Raw genomic sequence first — 17,973 nt, 5'->3', positions numbered from 1 at the left:
TATTTGGCTACTAAAGGACCTAAACCATTTTAAAATTGTGCCTTCATTTTGAATCCCCCTCAATAAGAGAATCTCTCTTTAGCTAGCTCATTACAGAAGCACAGAAATGTTAGTGCAGGAGACAGCCATTCGGCCCATTGTGCCTGCACTGGCTCTATTACCTAATGCCTTGTTCCCATTTCACTATAATGTAACTATCCAATGCCCCTTCAATGCCTTGATTGAACCCACCAGACCACATTTCCAGATGATACATTCCATACGCTGACTGCACACAGTGCAAGTGTCCCCATCATTGCTGCTTAGTTTGAATTTCACTTTTAAATCTGTGCCCTTGTGTTCAGGTTTCTTTAGAAACGGGAACAGCTTCACCCTAACTGCTCTATCCATGCTGCTCATCTTTTTGAAAACTTCTGTCAAATTTCCTCTCAACCTTGTTGGCTTCAAGGTCAACCATCACAACTCCTTCAATCCATCCTCCCACTGACCTCTCATTCCTGGAACCCTTTTGGTTAATTGCTTCAGCATTGTCCAACACGGCCATATCTTTTCTATAATGTGGCATCCAGAACTATACATAATACTCCAGCTAAGGTCAAACAAGTGACTTGAATAAGTTCAACATCACCTTTTTCTGGTACTCTACATCCCTATTAATAAATCAGAGGACACTGATCTCAACCCAAGTCTACGACAGAGAGAGTATAACTCTGGCTTCTCTCCCTCTCACTCAGATGTCATCACCATTCCAGACTTTACAACTTCTGATTGCAAATGTTGGTGCCAAAACTCTAGCTCTCAGGAGCAGAAACCAGAAATTAACCTGTGCAATCTGCATCAACCAACATTTCAACTCCCCCTTCCCACTCTGCCGAGGACATGCAGGTCCTGGGCCGCCTCCACCGCCGCTCCCTCACCACCCGACACCTGGAGGAAGAACGCCTCATCTTCCACCTCAGAACACTTCAACCCCAGGGCATCAATGTGGACTTCACCAGTTTCCTCATTTCCCCTTCCCCCACCTCATCCCAGCTCAGCACCACCCCCATGACCTGTCCTACCTGCCCATCTTCCTTTCCACCTATCCACTCCACCCTCCTTTCTGATCACCTTCATCGCCACCCCCATTCACCCATTATAGTCTATGCTACCTACTCCTCAAACCCACACCCCTCTCATTTATCTCTCCACCCTGCAGGCGCCCTGCCTCTATTCCTGATGAAGGGCTTTTGCCTGAAACATTGATTTTCCTGCTCCTTGGATGCTGCCTGACCTGCTGTGCTTTTCCAGCACCACTAATCCAGACTTGGGTTAACCAAGGCTGCAATTGCTAAATGGCAAACATTTATAATAGTCACTATAGCACATAGTTAGACCATAAGACCATTAGACATAGAAGAAATTAGACCATTTGGACCATTGAATGGCAGAGCAGACTCCATCGTGGCTGATAAGTTATTAGGAGAAAACTGGGTTTGAAAAAAACCTTTGATCCCCTTGGCAATCAAAAGGGTTTATTAACTTTTAAACGTACTCCAAGGCCTGGCCTCCACAGCCTTCTGTGGAAATAAATTAACCACTCTGGCTAAAGTTTCTTCATTAGCACCATTCTAAAGGTTCTTTCCTTTGTTCTAGGGCTGTGCCCTTGAGTTCATGTTTCTCCTATCACTTGAAACATTTCCTCAACATCCACTCTGTCCAGGCTGCTCTGATAGACGTTTCCTCAGATGACCACTCCTAGTATCTTATGGTATTTGCCACTTTGACCACTGTGGCGTACTGACTAAGGACTGTTGAGGTTGTTTAATACCAATAATCCTCCTTTGCCTTTGGCCTATCTTGTGATTTGTGATGTAGAACACATCACTGCAGGGCATCTGTCCTTGGATAACAAAAGATGTACTTATTGTCTTCTGCAATAAACAAGGGAGGAGAAAGTGACTCTCCAGTATCTGCAGTCCTCAGAGTCGAAGTGCGGTGCTGGAAAAACACAGCAAGTCAGGTAGCACCTGAGGAGGAGAAATGACGTTTTGAGTATAAGCCCCGAGGGGCATACTTCCGAAACGTCGATTCTCCTGTTCCTCAGGCGCTGCCTGACTTGCTGTGCTTTTCCAGCACCACACTTCAAATAAGTACAACCACCCTGTTCAGGAAAAATGACTAGGACTTTAGGAAGTGCTACATATACATTTGCTCCCTCTGAAAGCTACAGGAAAACTCACCTGTCAACATTCAAAGACTATGGGACATCAGTAGAATGGGTGTAACCAGTATTATTATTTACCACTTCAGATCCATTAACTTATCAAACAGAACCTATCCTGTTAAGCCTACTTCACGCAGGTTAGACACTGAGAGTTACACACAGCAAACAAGACAATAAAGATGGAACTACACAGCACAAGAATCAAAAATATACGTTATAAAAATCTGTAAAGTGCAACTTCCCATTTCCTCAGTAAAAGAAAATCCAGTGCCTTGCAGAGAAATGTTCGTGAAAATGTCGGGCTTTTATTTTTCAAAAGGGACAGAACTTTAAATTTACTAAAGCAATGAAAACCAAAACTACTGGAGAAACTCAGCAGGTCTGGTAACATCTGTTCACCTGATTTTTATTGTTCCTCTGATGGAAGTGGTATCAATTAATCATAATCAAGGGATGTTACTGCTGGAGATAAATCATTGCTTCAAATGCCACTGAAACGTTAAACATCATGAAGAACACAAACTGGAAGAGGCCATTCAGCCCCTTGAGCCTGTTCCACCATTCAATATCATGGCCGATGTGTAGCTTAACTCCATCTACCACCTTTGGCTCATTTCCCTCCATACTTTTGTAAGAACAAATTACTGCAGATACTGGAATCTGTACTGAAAACAAACACCAGAGATCACAAGGTCAGATAACATGCACGGACAGAGAACAAGCTAAATATTCAAGTCTGGATGACTCTTCATCAGAAAGGTCATCTAAAATCACTCTCTCCATGGATGCTGCCTGACTCACTGATCTCCAGCATTTGTGCTCAGTTCACTTAAGTTTACTTAGCAACAATGTATCTCAGATATAAAGCTAACTGATCCAGCATGCACTGCTGCTAGTGGAAGAGCGCTCCAAACCTCTCCCCACCGTGTGCGCAGATCTCTTCTGAACAGTCTGACCTAATTCTCAGGCTATGTCCCCGATTGTTTATCTTGCCCAGTTAACATCTTGACGACTTCGGTCAGATCACTGCACAACCCTCTAAGTTCTAGAGAAACAGACCTAAATTTTTGTCATCTCTCCTCTTATCTTAACTCCTGAACTCCAGGTACAAAGACTCTAGCACCAGTTAATAGCTGTGTACCCAGTGTAACATTTCACTTCCACTTTAATCTAAGCATTTGATTTTGAGCCAGTCTCTTTTCTCTAATCATCTTTGAAAACCTCCTGTCCACCCCCCAGAAGGGAATAACTCAACGCCGTAAAGACTGGGAGGAGGTTAGGAATGCCTCTGGTGCTTAAGCTGTTTCAGAGAGTGTGTGCACGCTACTTTAACACTGCAATGACCCAGTTAGCCCCTGCTGTTTCAGGTACTATCATATGAAGGGATTAAGCTTTCATCTGTTACTATCATCACCAGGAACTTCTAACCTACTATTAAAAAGGAGGGAAAGGGATTTGCAATGGATTGCTTTTCACATCATTTAGATTCAAGTCATGATGGCAGTGAGAATGCTCCTCACTAAGTTTCTCCATCAACTGGCAAGACATTTCCTTTCCTCCTGTGCAGTTCTCTCCAATTGGTAATGTTCTTGTTGACTGGTTTTATCTAAACGTTTTCCCTTTGCTCCCACTAACTTTAAGAGATACATGTGGACAGAGCGACATATAAAAAGGCGAGCTATTCCAGAATGGGATGAAGAGGGAAAATTAGTTAGCTGGGCCATAGCTCATTTCGGTTAAATTAGATTAGATTAGATTAGATTAGACTTACAGTGTGGAAACAGGCCCTTCGGCCCAACAAGTCCACACCGACCCGCCGAAACGAAACCCACCCATACCCCTACATTTACCCCTTACCTAACACTACGGGCAATTTAGCATGGCCAATTCACCTGACCCGCACATCTTTGGACTGTGGGAGGAAACCGGAGCACCCGGAGGAAACCCACGCAGACACGGGGAGAATGTGCAAACTCCACACAGTCAGTCGCCTGAGTCGGGAATTGAACCCGGGTCTCTGGCGCTGTGAGGCAGCAGTGCTAACCACTGTGCCACCGTGCCGCCCTAAATTAGAGGAACTTTAACCTGGAACTGGTGTTCTACCAGTGCCAAGTGGGCTCAGAAATGTAATGGACATCTTTCAGGGAGATAAAAAGTGGGCAAAGGTGATTCCCTGGGAAAGTAGCAAGGTTCTGGCATACATTGGCATTAAACAGCGAGTTCAACTCAATCTCAAAAATAAAATCAGTTTCACATTAGGCCATCCTAAAACTTGCAACTTGCTGTGTAACATTGTTGGTATTCTTAAGAACCTGCTCAGTTTACACAACAATTGAGCGCCAATCCCAGATCAGAAACCAGGACTCCTGGCTAACAGCTCAAGCAGCCTCTAAAAAAAAAGTGCTGGAGAAACTCAATAGGTCTGGCAGCATCTGTGGGGAAACAGTTGTGTTTTATTTTAGCCTTTAAACAAATCTGAGTGTTAATACAATGGCAATACATTTCTTCCTTCTGGAAAGAAAAACGTTTAAACTAAGCTTCATTTCTTGAATGTAATAAATTCTTTAGATTTTAAAAATAATTTTGCATTTTCCTTCATCTCTTCACTTTAGCCTCTCTTTCCTATTTGTCCCAACTTAGTTTCAATTCATCCTTCTCTAACATGACTGTTTCTTTCTCAATCTTCGAATTTCATTTGAATTAAGGAGATAGATCTTTGTCTAGTTAGTCACCAGTATGTGTGACAGCCCAATTCTTTCATACTTATTGTTCACGTTTTAACATACTGTACTGTGGAACAGACCATCGAGCTGAAGGTGACAGTGTTGGACTGGGGTGTACAAAGTTAAAAATCACAACACCATCCAAGTGGTTTATTTGGAAGCACTAGCTTTCAGAGCACTGCTCCATCAGGTGCTTGTGTCATAACCACATGAGAAGGAGCAGCACTCAAAGCTAGTGTGCTTCCAAATAAACCTGCTGGACTATAACCTGGTGTTGAGATTTTTAACATTGACTTTTGAGCTGCAGGGTGTAGGCGATATTCTCAACACAGGCACAGTCTCCGCAAGAACTCTCATATGTAGAGAGCAAGTCACAGGAAGACCTCCAACACTATCTGTTTGGGTATGTGTTCATTGTACACCATTGTCTCGGGTAATAACAGACAGCATGGAATGCTCATACAGGCTCAAGTAGTGACTGACCAGCTGGCAGCCCAAATATAAAATTCTACCATCAAGTTTATAGAAGTTTAAAGTTAGTGACTGGATTTTTTTTTTAAAAAAGTGTTTAAAAACATAAAAACTGTGGTTGGTGGCACCATTCTTTTCCCTGATCCTTCAGCAGTCCCTTAGGGTCTAGAATGCTTTACTTCCACTCTGGGGTGAGGGAGGGGAATGGGAGAGGGGGCATGATGTCCTGGGATTGCTGAATAATCCAATGCTGGAGCTGCAGACACTGCCCCAGAAGGTCGGGGGCTGTTTGAATGGTGGCGGGAGCACTGGATATCGTGAACCCTTTCTGCTGCTCATGCTCTGCCTCCATACAAAGTGGCTGGCCCGTTGGCAGATACACCTTCTCCAGTTTCACTGTCCATTTTGGGAAAGGTAGATCAGGAATCTCAGTCTCCACCAGCTCCACCCTTGGTTTCAATGCAGCTTTCACCCATCAACAGGCACCTTGGACTCCAATGGACTTGATTTTCCATCTGAGAAATGATCGAAAAGTTACAGAAAACAGCACTAACCTCTTCTTCAATCTCACCAAGGCCCTCCTCCGCTCTGTCAGCTGTGAGGGAGTGTGGAATATCCTCAAGTTCAGCCGCCTGCAGAAATTCGTCACCGTTCTCACGGTGACATACATTCCTCACAGACAGACCCACTACCAGTGCACACTGGGGTCAGAGAGTGGTGTCATCACATCAACAATTCTCTATCCCCTCATTGCAACAGTTGAAAGATCAAGAACAAGAGGGCAAAGTGAAAGGCAGGAGCTTTACAGGGGATTGGAGGGAAAAAACCTTTCACCCAGAGGGTGGTGGGGATCTGGAATGAACCACCTTCGAAACCTTGAATCAGCATTTGATCTTTCATAACATTCAAGGCATGAAAGCGAAATTACTAGAGCAAGTACAGACTTGGTGGGCTGAAGGACCTCTTATGTACTTTCAGATTCTAACACTGCAGCCCACCTTGATGCAGTTCCACTGGAGTGGAGCCAACTTACAGAAGGAGCAGAAACCTGTCCGATCTTTGACATCTCCAGACTAGAAACAAGACCAACTCAATGGCACCGTCCATGATCATGGCAGGATTGGAATCCAGTCAAATAGCTGGAATTAAAAGCTGGTCTAAAAGTGACTATGTAACCAACATGAATCAAGTAGGCTTTTTTTTCTTAACTAATGCTCTTTCAGGAAAGGGATCAGCTGTCCTAACCTGGTAAGGTCCTGGGGAGTGGTGCTGAACAAAGACTCGGAGCGCAGGTTCATAGCTCCTTGAAAGCTGGATAAGATAGTGAAGGCGGCATTTGGTATGCTTTCCTTTATTGGTCAGAGTATTGAGTACAGGAGTTGGGAGGTCATGTTGCAGCTGAACAGGACATTGGTTAGGCCACTGTCGGAATATTGCGTGCAATCCTGGTCTCCTTCTTATTGCAAGGATGTTGTGAAGCTTGAAAGGGTTCAGAAAAGATTTACAAGGGTGTTGCCAGGGTTGGAGGATTTGAGCTACAGGGAGAGGCTGAACAGGCTAGAGCTGTTCTCCCTGGAGCGTCAGAGGCAGAGGGGTGAGTTTATAGATGCTTATAAAATGAGGGGCATGAATAGGGTAAACAAAGTCTTTTCCCTGTTGTGAGGGAGTCCAGAACTAGAGGGCATAGGTTTAGGGCGAGAGGGGAAAGATATAAAAAAGAGACCCAAGAGGTAACTTCTTCATGCAGAGGGTATGTGTGTGTGGAATGAGCTGCCAGACGAAGTGTAAGAGGTTGGTACAATGACAACATTTAAAAGGCATCCAGATGGGTATATGAATAGGAAGAGTTTGGTGGGATATGGTCTGGGTGCTGGCAAGTGGGATTAGATTGGGTTGGGATATCTGGTCTACATGGACGAGTTGGACCAAAGGGTCTGTTTCTGTGCAGTACATCTATGACTCTATAACTCCAGATTCAGAGCAATGTGATTGCCCTCTGAACAATTAAGGATGGGTAATAAACGCTGGAGACTCACCAGAGACACTTACACATAAATAATAAAAATACAGCACACACTGTCCAACATTAAAAAGTGTTTGATGAAACTTACAAGTGTTTCTTCTCTCTGGAGAAGGGGTAAGAAAGGTGCTTAAATACATCATCACTTTGATCATCCACTTTTGGTCGTAATGGTGAAGTCATCTTATGCACAATGCTAGAAAGCTTCAGAAGGATCCCAGTTTTCTCCTTTACTTCATAGACCTGAAGAATGAGCAGCAAATTAAACAACTCCATGGCAATTAAACCGTCAACAGTGCCTTGTATCGTCAAGCAAACTTTGACCAAAAAGATTAGCACATTATCTTCTGACTATATTGGCCTGAAGTTTGTAGTAATGATGCCACAACTATCAGACTCATTAATCCTTTGAAACAGTCAACAACTTGAGTTCATACATATACCAATGTAGAAATCTCAAGGTTGTTATTAGTGCCTGCACTAGTGGGAGAAGTTAAAATGTTCAGGAACATCCCAGAATCTGCAAATGAAATAATTGAACTTACTGAAATACTCATAATTACTCTAAGTCTCATTGTAAAAAAAAAGGATTGTATTTTGTTACCAAATCTGACTGTGTTTGTAAATAGTGTCCTCACTACATCACTACTCCCAACTGGCACCTCTGGCCCGAAAAGGAAGGAAGATAATTTTGACTGTCGACTGTCAAATGACTCCATTAGAACTTAAAATCCACATTTATTATTCCTTATGAAGTTTGACATTTTAATCTTTTCCATAATTTCATGCATATTGGGCATTCATTTGGCAATAACATTTTCCAATTTGCTTTTTTTTTTACATATATAGAAAAGCTTTATCCTGCTTGGTGAATTCATTATTGCTGGACACCTGGAGGTCCTGTTGATTTGGTATCGGCTTCAGGGTTCAGGGGTAAGGAAAAGGGGTAAAACCCATATAATAGATTGATAAATGTTTGAGAGCAGCTTTCTTCAAAGTCAGTGACATGTTACTTTACAGCTTCTGCAAAATTTGATCTCAATTCTACATCAGCATAATACTATGGTCATTTCCAATGTAATTTACTCAAGTTTGAATGCAATGTATAAAGTTTAGTATCCAAGCTTTATCATCTCTCTCACCAGATTAAGAACTCTTTATTTTTCAAGAATTTAATCAAAGTATTATTCAGGAACTAATCTATTGGTGCGGATCTGATCTGAATTTAAATCACAACTAAATATTGCAACGAGAAGGAGAACGTCTACTCTCCCCTCCAGTTCAGAGATAGGGGGCAGATGAAAAGCTGAATACGAGGAACAGATGCAATTTAACCATGCACTGCATTTTGCAAATCCTCACTTGCATCATGTCACTGATGAATCATGTCCACATTCACATTTAGTCTGACCTACCTACATGTTGGGAGGGTGACTGGCCCAGACTAAGTTTTGAAAAAAAAACGTTGTGCTGTTTACAATGTTTTCAGCCGAATGAAATCTATCAAAATGGCAAGCATGGAATGGGCTCAGTTGGCAGCTGTGCACCCTAGTCAGAGGCTGTGACTTCAGGTGGTATACTAGAGCCTGGAACACAAATCCTGGGCTGGTGTCCCTGGTCAGTAATAGTGGGAGTGCTGCCAGGCGAGATATTAAATGGACTGACCTAACAACTGAGTCCGAACCATCTTGTGGCGCGATTATTGCCAAGAGCAGCTGGTTTCTGAGCTGAACACGTGTCCCTCAATCAGCTATGCAGAGTTTATCCAATCACATTACATTGCTATTAGTGTGGGATAGTACTTCAAAAGTAAGAACTATGATTTTCATAACCTCGTGATTGCAAGATCCCGACAAACAAAACAGAAAATAGATTTCCTTTCACCTTTGCACCAAAGCATCATTTTACTTTAGCAGATTTTAAACTTTCCATTAATTTCCTCCTTCAGCCCATAAATGCCCTTCCTCTCTGGGTATTTTAGCCAGCTCTAAGTTTCAAACATGACAAGAAATGAGCAGAGCGGATTGGAGGAGAATTGCTGGCAATAGGAGCTCCGCAAAAAATAAAACCCGGTGGTATGAAACGGCAAAGCAACTGGGGAAACCTGCAGATGAAGCCAGGAATTAACTGGAAACTGTGCCAACAGCAACTGAAGCAGCTGGGAATCATGTTGCTATTCAGAGTTATCTTCAAATGTAGACAGTGCACATGCAAGCAAAATACCAGCCTTCGGGAAAAGGTGAACTGTAATCTGCTGGTATGTATATTTAAATACTAACCATGATATATAAAAGTAACATATCCTTATTTACAGCATAAAGCTTCAGGAATGGTTCAAGACAAAAATTAGTGGAGATTCCTTACATAAATGATCTATTATCTTTAATTCATAAGGTCTAATTATGTGTAAATATTAGGCATTTTTAGGAAGGTGATAGTGTAATGGTAATATCACTGGATTAGTCACCCAGGGGCCATGGTAATGTTATGGGAGTGTGGATTGAATACCACCGAAATTCTGTAGATTCACTGAAAACGGATTCAATTTAAATTGTATTTAAATAAACCCAGAAGCAAAAAATAAGTTGTACTATGCTCAGTAACATGACCATTAAGTTATGATTAATTTCCATCAAATCCCATGTGGTTTACTAATGTCTTTTGTTTTTAAAAAAGATGATTACTTACACAGTGTTGAAACAGGCCCTTTGGCCTAACAAGTCCACACCGACCCTCTGAAGAGCAACCCACCCAGACCCATTCCCCTACATTTACTCCTTCACCTAACACTACGGCAATTTAGCATGGCCGAGTCACTCTAACCTGCACATGGACTGTGGGAGGAAACTGGAGCACCCGGAGGAAACCCACGCAGACATGGGGAGAATGGACAAACTCCACACAGACAGACAGTTACCCAAGGTGGGAATTGAACCCGGGTCTCTGGCGCTGTGAGGCAGCAGTGCTAACCACTGTGCCACCGTGCCGCCCAGGGACAAAATCTGCCATTTTTACACTGTTTGGCCTACATAACACTCCTGACTCTCAGCAATGTGACTGACTCTTAACTACCCTCTGAACTTGACAACAAGGCTGCTCAGTGCAGGCTCTCTCAGAGATGGCAGCATCCCATGAAAGATTGGATTTGTCCCTAATTGGTTAACAAAGTGGACAATGCGACAGTCTGATGCAAATTAGATTCTAACTTTGAATTATTGATCAGTGCGTCTCTCTGAAGGCAGTGGTACTAGCAAGGTTGGACAGATTGACCTACAATTTGTATCAAGTCAACCTGGATCTAACTCTCATCGTATTGAAAAAAGAAAATTAGGATCAGACTGTCAAGCATCAGTTTAAAACCAACACATTGTACTATTTGGCTGTTGAAATAGCAGACGATTAACGTGATCAGGTGGACACACAGTCATGCAAGATAAATTGCTAAGCATTAAGTAGTGGGGTGGCTTAAAATTAAAGAAAATAAAATTAATTTGGTTGGAGAAACATCAGAAATTTGTCTCACCTTCCCCCAAAGATTCTAGAAAACTTCAATTCTATAACAAACGGCAGGTTCCTCACAAGAATAAGCAACAGGTACTCAGACTAACGACAAATACCTGGCACTGATAAGGAGACAACTAAAATCTAATGAGGGGGAGGTGGATGCCAGGTCCTCATCCCCAGCCAGAGCACAGAAGCATTCTTATTCATCTTCTTTGGTAGGTAACAAAATTAAAGAACTTTCATTTCTATAGTGCATCACATGCTGGGATTCCAACAATGCCTCATGTCAATGAGTTACTTTTAGAATGCCGTCATTGTTGCAGTGGCCTGTGCAAAAACTAATACTTCAGGCACAGCAAGATCCCAAAAAAGGTAAACACAGAAAGCACATGTTAGTGCTACTAAAAAGCAAAATGTTATAGATCTGAAAAAAAAACCATGTACTGGAAGAAACGTAGCTGGTCCAACAGTGAGAACACAGAGAGAAACAGAGGCAAAGTTTAGACTTCTAAGATTTAGGTGCCTCAGAGCTTGTTTTTAGTGACATTAGTTGAAGGAGAAATTTAGAGGAGACACGGATGACTTATGGACTAGAAAGCGGAGGGAGTATTTAGCTTCACAAGTTTAAATCCTTTATTTACAATTCTACAAACTAAACACCCTGCTTAAAAGGATTTATCCCAAAATCTTCACGTCTCTTGAACATTGATTTAATAATAGTGCTTAGATAGCCAACTCACCAACAGAAAGGAGCCATCTTGCTTAAGGTACCTAGTTATCTTAACACGACAAGCTCACCTTTTTAGTCGGCATCTTAATCTTAAGGAACTCAGCTTCTCTGCAAAGCACATGCCATGGTGCATGTATCTTCACAAACCCAAGGCCATAAGCTTTTGTCTAAGAGGCGGAGGACAAGGCAAAGATGGGAAGAAAACAATGATTAACCACAATTTACAGAAAGTTAGCCTTCACTCAATTACTTTCATGACATGTTGAAACTCAATCATTGCATTGCTGACAATGTATTAACATATAACCACCAAGATGTCAGTTAGCAATGTAATCCAGCAACCTGCTGAATTAATCAACAAGTGCTTTTCGTGCACATATTCCATTTCCTACTGGAGGGCAACATTAGGAGACTAGGCAGGTGTATAACCTAGGGCTCTCAAAAAATTAACTGTGCCTCACTTCAGGAATCGGAGATCATTCCAGCGAGGTGTAATTCTCCATTTTGCTCCTCATTCACCCTCGTGTCCTACACTGGCTATACCCATGTTTATTCACTTCCTAACCAACCCCCCATATCCATTGGGCAGCCCAAAACAAAAAGTTCCAATTTTTAATTGAAGTGCTCAATGAATAGATACAGGTCAGTCAATGAAAGGGTGACTTTTAATAATGTCATGATCAACATGTAACTTTAAAAAAATGAGGCAATTTGAATCAAAAGTGCAGTTTGTATTGAAGGACCAACAAGATAGTTCAGAAACTCACTGACAACATCAAAGGACCCAAAACTGAAATAGGGCGCATCTGTATCAAAGCTAAAAGAATGGATGATTTGGGAATGCCAATACATTTACAAATTGTAAACTTCTACAAAGTGGTTATCCTGCCAGCAATGCATATTCACTGAAAAAAGAAACTTACAGTCAAGTTTCACAATAACTAATCACCATCACCAACACCACTACACAGACAAAGAAATCAAAGACCAACCTGCAGTAAGAGAAGAACAATGAATGAAAATAGTCAGCTAGTGATGGAATGAATAACAGCAATAACATAGGATTTGGACAATTTGAAATAACAATGCTTTGATTTCCAAAATTCAAGATTTTGTTTTGTTTGCGTCATGTGGGTGGTGGTGGGAAGGATTGAGAATTATAGGAGCATAACAAATGAAATTACTGAACCGAATGTTCTCCTTTTCCTGTTATTCCACCAAATGACTCTTAAAATGATGAACTGGGTACTCCATATACGAGGATTCAACATTTTCATTTATGACTCTTTGATCTCAAACTCTAACATTTCTGGCAGACAGAAACACAGGAACAGTCCGAGAATCCAGCTTCAACCAAACTTGGTCATTTCAATGACAGGCAATTCACAATTCGAGAGTTCAAATTCATGTCATGGAACTGAAAGTACAAGCATTGTATGAAAGAATTAACGTAAACTACTGTAACATCAAGATTATTCCATTTTTATAAAATGTGAGTGGAACTATTTTACACACTCCAAATTGTATGAGCCAAATTGAGTAACCCAAAATTTAATACTGAAGTGCTTTGCATGACTACAATTTTAAGAGATTCTGAAATCATCTATATCAAACGATGATATTTTGCAAGTGAAATGTCAGTAGTTTTATCACTAAATGTTTTGCCTCAGGCACACTACTTACCCACAGCTATCACATTGTTAAACAGCACCTTCTTATGACAGTGAAGCAAGCTTTGGTGCTAATTAATCCAAATTGCACCCAAGGGCAGCTGGTGTTAAAATTATAAATTCATTAGTTCCACTTAAGAAGAATCCATTAATCTACCACTTGCACAATGTGCAACAGCTAAATGTTTACCAAAATTGGAATGAGAATTGGCAAAATGCCTTCTTGAACTAACATTTGGAATATTAACATACATGTACAGCAAGACCTTTGAAGTGTCTAGGTTGGATGAATAATTTTTATCCCAGATGAAATGTGTGATAATAAGCACAAGAAATATTGTCCTGTCCTCTCTCCGGTTAATGTGTTTTGAACGCAGCCTACAAGCAACAAATGGCTGCTGAGTGTGCGCGGTCCTCCAATGAATTTCTAAATAAAATCTTCAGACCATCAATTATGCGCACAAACATGACAAAGCCACGACTTCAATCAACGGGCTAATAAATAATGATGAATATATGACGACCAGCACACCAACAAACAAAAACTTATCCCTTTCAAATCACAAGTGAACTGACGCACTTTCAAACTTCACTGACATCATTGTAAGCCAGGAGTTGGTACTGAGTTCTGTTAACTCACTGGGTCAATGCTGAGTTACTTTATATGAGACAGGACATTGGCTCAGTTAGCAAATGTATAACCACGTACCGTCATTGGAAAGAGACCCTCTGCAGTGAAAGTAGGGGATCTGCATGAAAATCTCAAGTGCAGCCCCCAAAGAGTATTTAGTTTTCATTGGGATGCTTGGTGGTGGTGGTGGTGGGTGGGGAGTGTGTGAGCTGCAGTGGGAAAAATAGGGCTGCTTCATCTACCTTATTGGCTACACTTAATGGAACTGGCTGGACCATTTATTAGTTGCCTCCAAAGTGAAATGTTGGTGATGTTAGAGTGTGAAACCCAAATGTGCCAATTATACCCAGTAACAGCAAATAGAAACAATTATGTATTTGCAGAGTTAGGATGGCCTTTTGGAGAGGCAAGGAAACTCACTTTGGATCTAGTCCAGAGACACATTTGGCAGAGATCAGATGCCATTTGCTGGAGGTCAGGTGACCATTGGAATCATTAAAAGTAGGCATGAGTGTGATAAAAACACAAGCATGTTACTGCTTTTAGGCTCATTTGAGATTATTAGCAGAGCTGTCAGAATCAACTGCAAAAACCACTTTGCAAAGCTGTCAACAGCGTTTGTTAAAAGTCTCAAAGCATTTCAAAGTCATGCTTTTTCAGATCATTGAAAGCAAAATGTTGATTGCTATTTCATTGTCTGTTGACATAAGTCAGAGGGGCTTCATTACTGGACTAATGCTGCATGATGGATCTCATACATTTTTATAGCTTGGCATCAGACTTTTCCATTTGATGATAGACTGGTGTCAGACTACAAATGTCAGCAAGAGATAAAAAAATGTGTTTTAAAGAAAGGCTAATATTTTATACAATTGAAGAAATGCAAATGTTGCAAAGACATTTTCTACACATTAGATGCTTTTCAATATAGACAGTATCATATATACAGAAGCCTGATCTGTTGAATTCCAGTGTCTCAGGTCTGCTCAGGATGGTAAATGTTAACTTGATAATGTAAGTGGCGGCATGGTGGCTCAGTGGTTAGCATTGCTGCCTCAGCACCATGGATGCAAATGTGTTGCTGGTCAAAGCACAGCAGGTTAGGCAGCATCTCAGGAATAGAGAATTCGACGTTTCGAGCATAAGCCCTTCATCAGGAATAAGAGAGAGAGAGCCAAGCAGGCTGAGATAAAAGGTAGGGAGGAGGGACTAGGGGGAGGGGCGATGGAGGTGGGATAGGTGGAAGGAGGTCAAGGTGAGGGTGATAGGCCGGAGTGGGGTGGGGGCGGAGAGGTCAGGAAGAGGATTGCAGGTTAGGAGGGCGGTGCTGAGTTGAGGGAACCGACTGAGACAAGGTGGGGGGAGGGGAAATGAGGAAGCTGGAGAAATCTGAATTCATACCTTGTGGTTGGAGGGTTCCCAGACGGAAGATGAGGCGCTCCTCCTCCAGCCGTCGTGTAGTTGTGTTCTGCCGGTGGAGGAGTCCAAGGACCTGCATGTCCTCGGTGGAGTGGGAGGGGGAGTTAAAGTGTTGAGCCACGGGGTGATTGGGTTGGTTGGTTCGGGCGGCCCAGAGGTGTTCTCTGAAGCGTTCCGCAAGTAAGCGGCCTGTCTCACCAATATAGAGGAGGCCACATCGGGTGCAGCGGATGCAATAGATGATGTGTGGAGGTACAGGTGAACTTGTGGCGGATATGGAAGGATCCCTTGGGGCCTTGGAGGGAAGTGAGTGTGGAGGTGTGGGTGCAAGTTTTACATTTCCTGCGGTTGCAGGGGAAGGTGCCGGGGGTGGAGGTTGGGTTGGTGGGGGGTGTGGATCTGACAAGGGAGTCACGAAGGGAGTGGTCCTTGCGGAACGCTGATAGGGGAGGGGAGGGAAATATATCCTTGGTGGTGGGGTCCGTTTGGAGGTGGCGGAAATGGCGGCGGATGATACGTTGTATGCGCAGGTTGGTGGGGTGGTAGGTGAGAACCAGTGGGGTTCTGTCTTGGTGGCGGTTGGAGGAGCGGGGCTCAAGGGCGGAGGAGCGGGAAGTGGAGCAGATGCGGTGGAGGGCATCGTCGATCACGTCTGGGGGGAATCTGCGGTCCTTGAAGAAGGAGGCCATCTGGGCTGTGCGGTGTTGGAATTGGTTCTCCTGGGAGCAGATGCGGCGGAGACGAAGGAATTGGGAATATGGGATGGCATTTTTACAGGGGGCAGGGTGGGAGGAGGTGTAGTCCAGGTAGCTGTGGGAGTCAGTCGGTTTATAATAGATGTCTGTGTTGAGTCGGTCGCCCGAGATAGAAATGGAAAGGTCTAGGAAGGGGAGGGAGGAGTCTGAGACAGTCCAGGTGAATTTCAGGTCGGGATGGAAGGTGTTAGTAAAGTTGATGAACTGTTCAACCTCCTCGTGGGAGCACGAGGCAGCGCCGATACAGTCATCGATGTAGCGGAGGAAAAGGTGGGGTGTGGTGCCAGTGTAGTTGCGGAAGATGGACTGTTCCACATATCCTACGAAGAGGCAGGCATAGCTGGGGCCCATGCGGGTGCCCATGGCAACTCCTTTAGTTTGGAGGAAGTGGGAGGATTGAAAAGAGAAGTTATTCAGGGTGAGGACCAGTTCAGTCAGTCGAAGGAGGGTGTCAGTGGAAGGGTACTGGTTGGTGCGGCGTGAAAGGAAGAAGCGGAGGGCTTTGAGTCCTTCGTGATGGGGGATGGAGGTGTATAGGGACTGGATGTCCATAGTGAAAATAAGGCGTTGGGGACCGGGGAAGCGAAAATCCTGGAGGAGGTGGAGGGCGTGGGTGGTGTCCCGAACGTAGGTGGGGAGTTCTTGGACTAAAGGGGACAGGACTGTGTCGAGGTATTGGGAGATGAGTTCGGTGGGGCAGGAGCAGGCTGAGACAATGGGTCAGCCGGGGCAGGCAGGTTTGTGGATTTTGGGCAGGAGGTAAGCTTCCTCATTTCCCCTCCCCCCACCTTGTCTCAGTCGGTTCCCTCAACTCAGCACCGCCCTCCTAACCTGCAATCCTCTTCCTGACCTCTCCGCCCCCACCCCACTCCGGCCTATCACCCTCACCTTGACCTCCTTCCACCTATCCCACCTCCATCGCCCCTCCCCCTAGTCCCTCCTCCCTACCTTTTATCTCAGCCTGCTTGGCTCTCTCTCTCTTATTCCTGATGAAGGGCTTATGCTCGAAACGTCGAATTCTCTATTCCTGAGATGCTGCCTAACCTGCTGTGCTTTGACCAGCAACACATTTGCAGCTGTGATCTCCAGCATCTGCAGACCTCATTTTTTACTCAGCACCATGGACCCAGGTTCGATTCTCAGCGTGGGGTGAATGACTGTGTGGAGTTTGCACATTCTCGCCATGCCTGCATGGGTTTCCTCCCACAGTCCAAAGATCTGCAGGTCAGATGGATCGGGTGAATTGGCCATGCTAAATTGCCAGTGTTAGATGCACTTGTCAGAGGGCAAATGGATCTGGGTGGGTTATTCTTCAGAGGAACTGTGTGGACCTGTTTCCACACTGTAGCGGCCTGTGGGCAAGAGGGGAGAAGGGATTGATGCCTGTGTGCGGCGTGAGTTGGAACAGGAACTACCAAGTGCCATGTGCATGGCCATAATGAAAAGGTTGACATAGTGGGCATGAGTTGGCAAGGATAGAGCAGGGGTGGAGAATGCAAGTAGAGGTTTGACAAGTGAGGCCTAGAGAGGGGGATGTTTGTTTTAAAATGAAACTTCTGTGCCATGCCAATGCAGTGGGGCATGCCTTCCACCTCTGCAGCCTCCCCACATATTCCAGGGTCACCCAGGAAGATGGCTACCCTGGAGCACAAGTCTACTTGTCCCCAGGTCAGCTCTGTGGAGCTGGAAAACATCCCAGTTCCTGACCCACTAACACAAGTCCACTCCTTGGTCTCTATCAGATAAGGATGAGTGTGGCAGTGGATAACTAGGAATTGTGGCACTTTGAGCAACAAATTAGTAATTAGTCGTTGCTCATAATCCATATCCATGGACACTAGCCA

The 17,973-nt window shown here is 43.6% G+C and overlaps 1 protein-coding gene across 1 annotated transcript in view; it reads right to left on the bottom strand.

Moving 5' to 3' along the window:
- Positions 1-17,973, bottom strand: part of ano1a (anoctamin 1, calcium activated chloride channel a) — a 200,217-nt gene that overhangs the window by 146,429 nt on the left and 35,815 nt on the right. Inside the window, exons 4-5 of the mRNA XM_060838674.1 lie at positions 11,723-11,821; positions 7,512-7,663 (exon numbers count right to left, since the gene is read on the bottom strand). Coding sequence (XP_060694657.1) covers positions 7,512-7,663; positions 11,723-11,821 — 251 coding nt within the window. The remainder of the gene's footprint in view (positions 1-7,511; positions 7,664-11,722; positions 11,822-17,973) is intronic.

Source organism: Hemiscyllium ocellatum, chromosome 18 (genome assembly GCF_020745735.1).
Source record: "Hemiscyllium ocellatum isolate sHemOce1 chromosome 18, sHemOce1.pat.X.cur, whole genome shotgun sequence".
NCBI classification, from domain to species: Eukaryota; Metazoa; Chordata; class Chondrichthyes; order Orectolobiformes; family Hemiscylliidae; genus Hemiscyllium; species Hemiscyllium ocellatum.
This window is presented reverse-complemented; position numbering and strand designations above follow the sequence as displayed.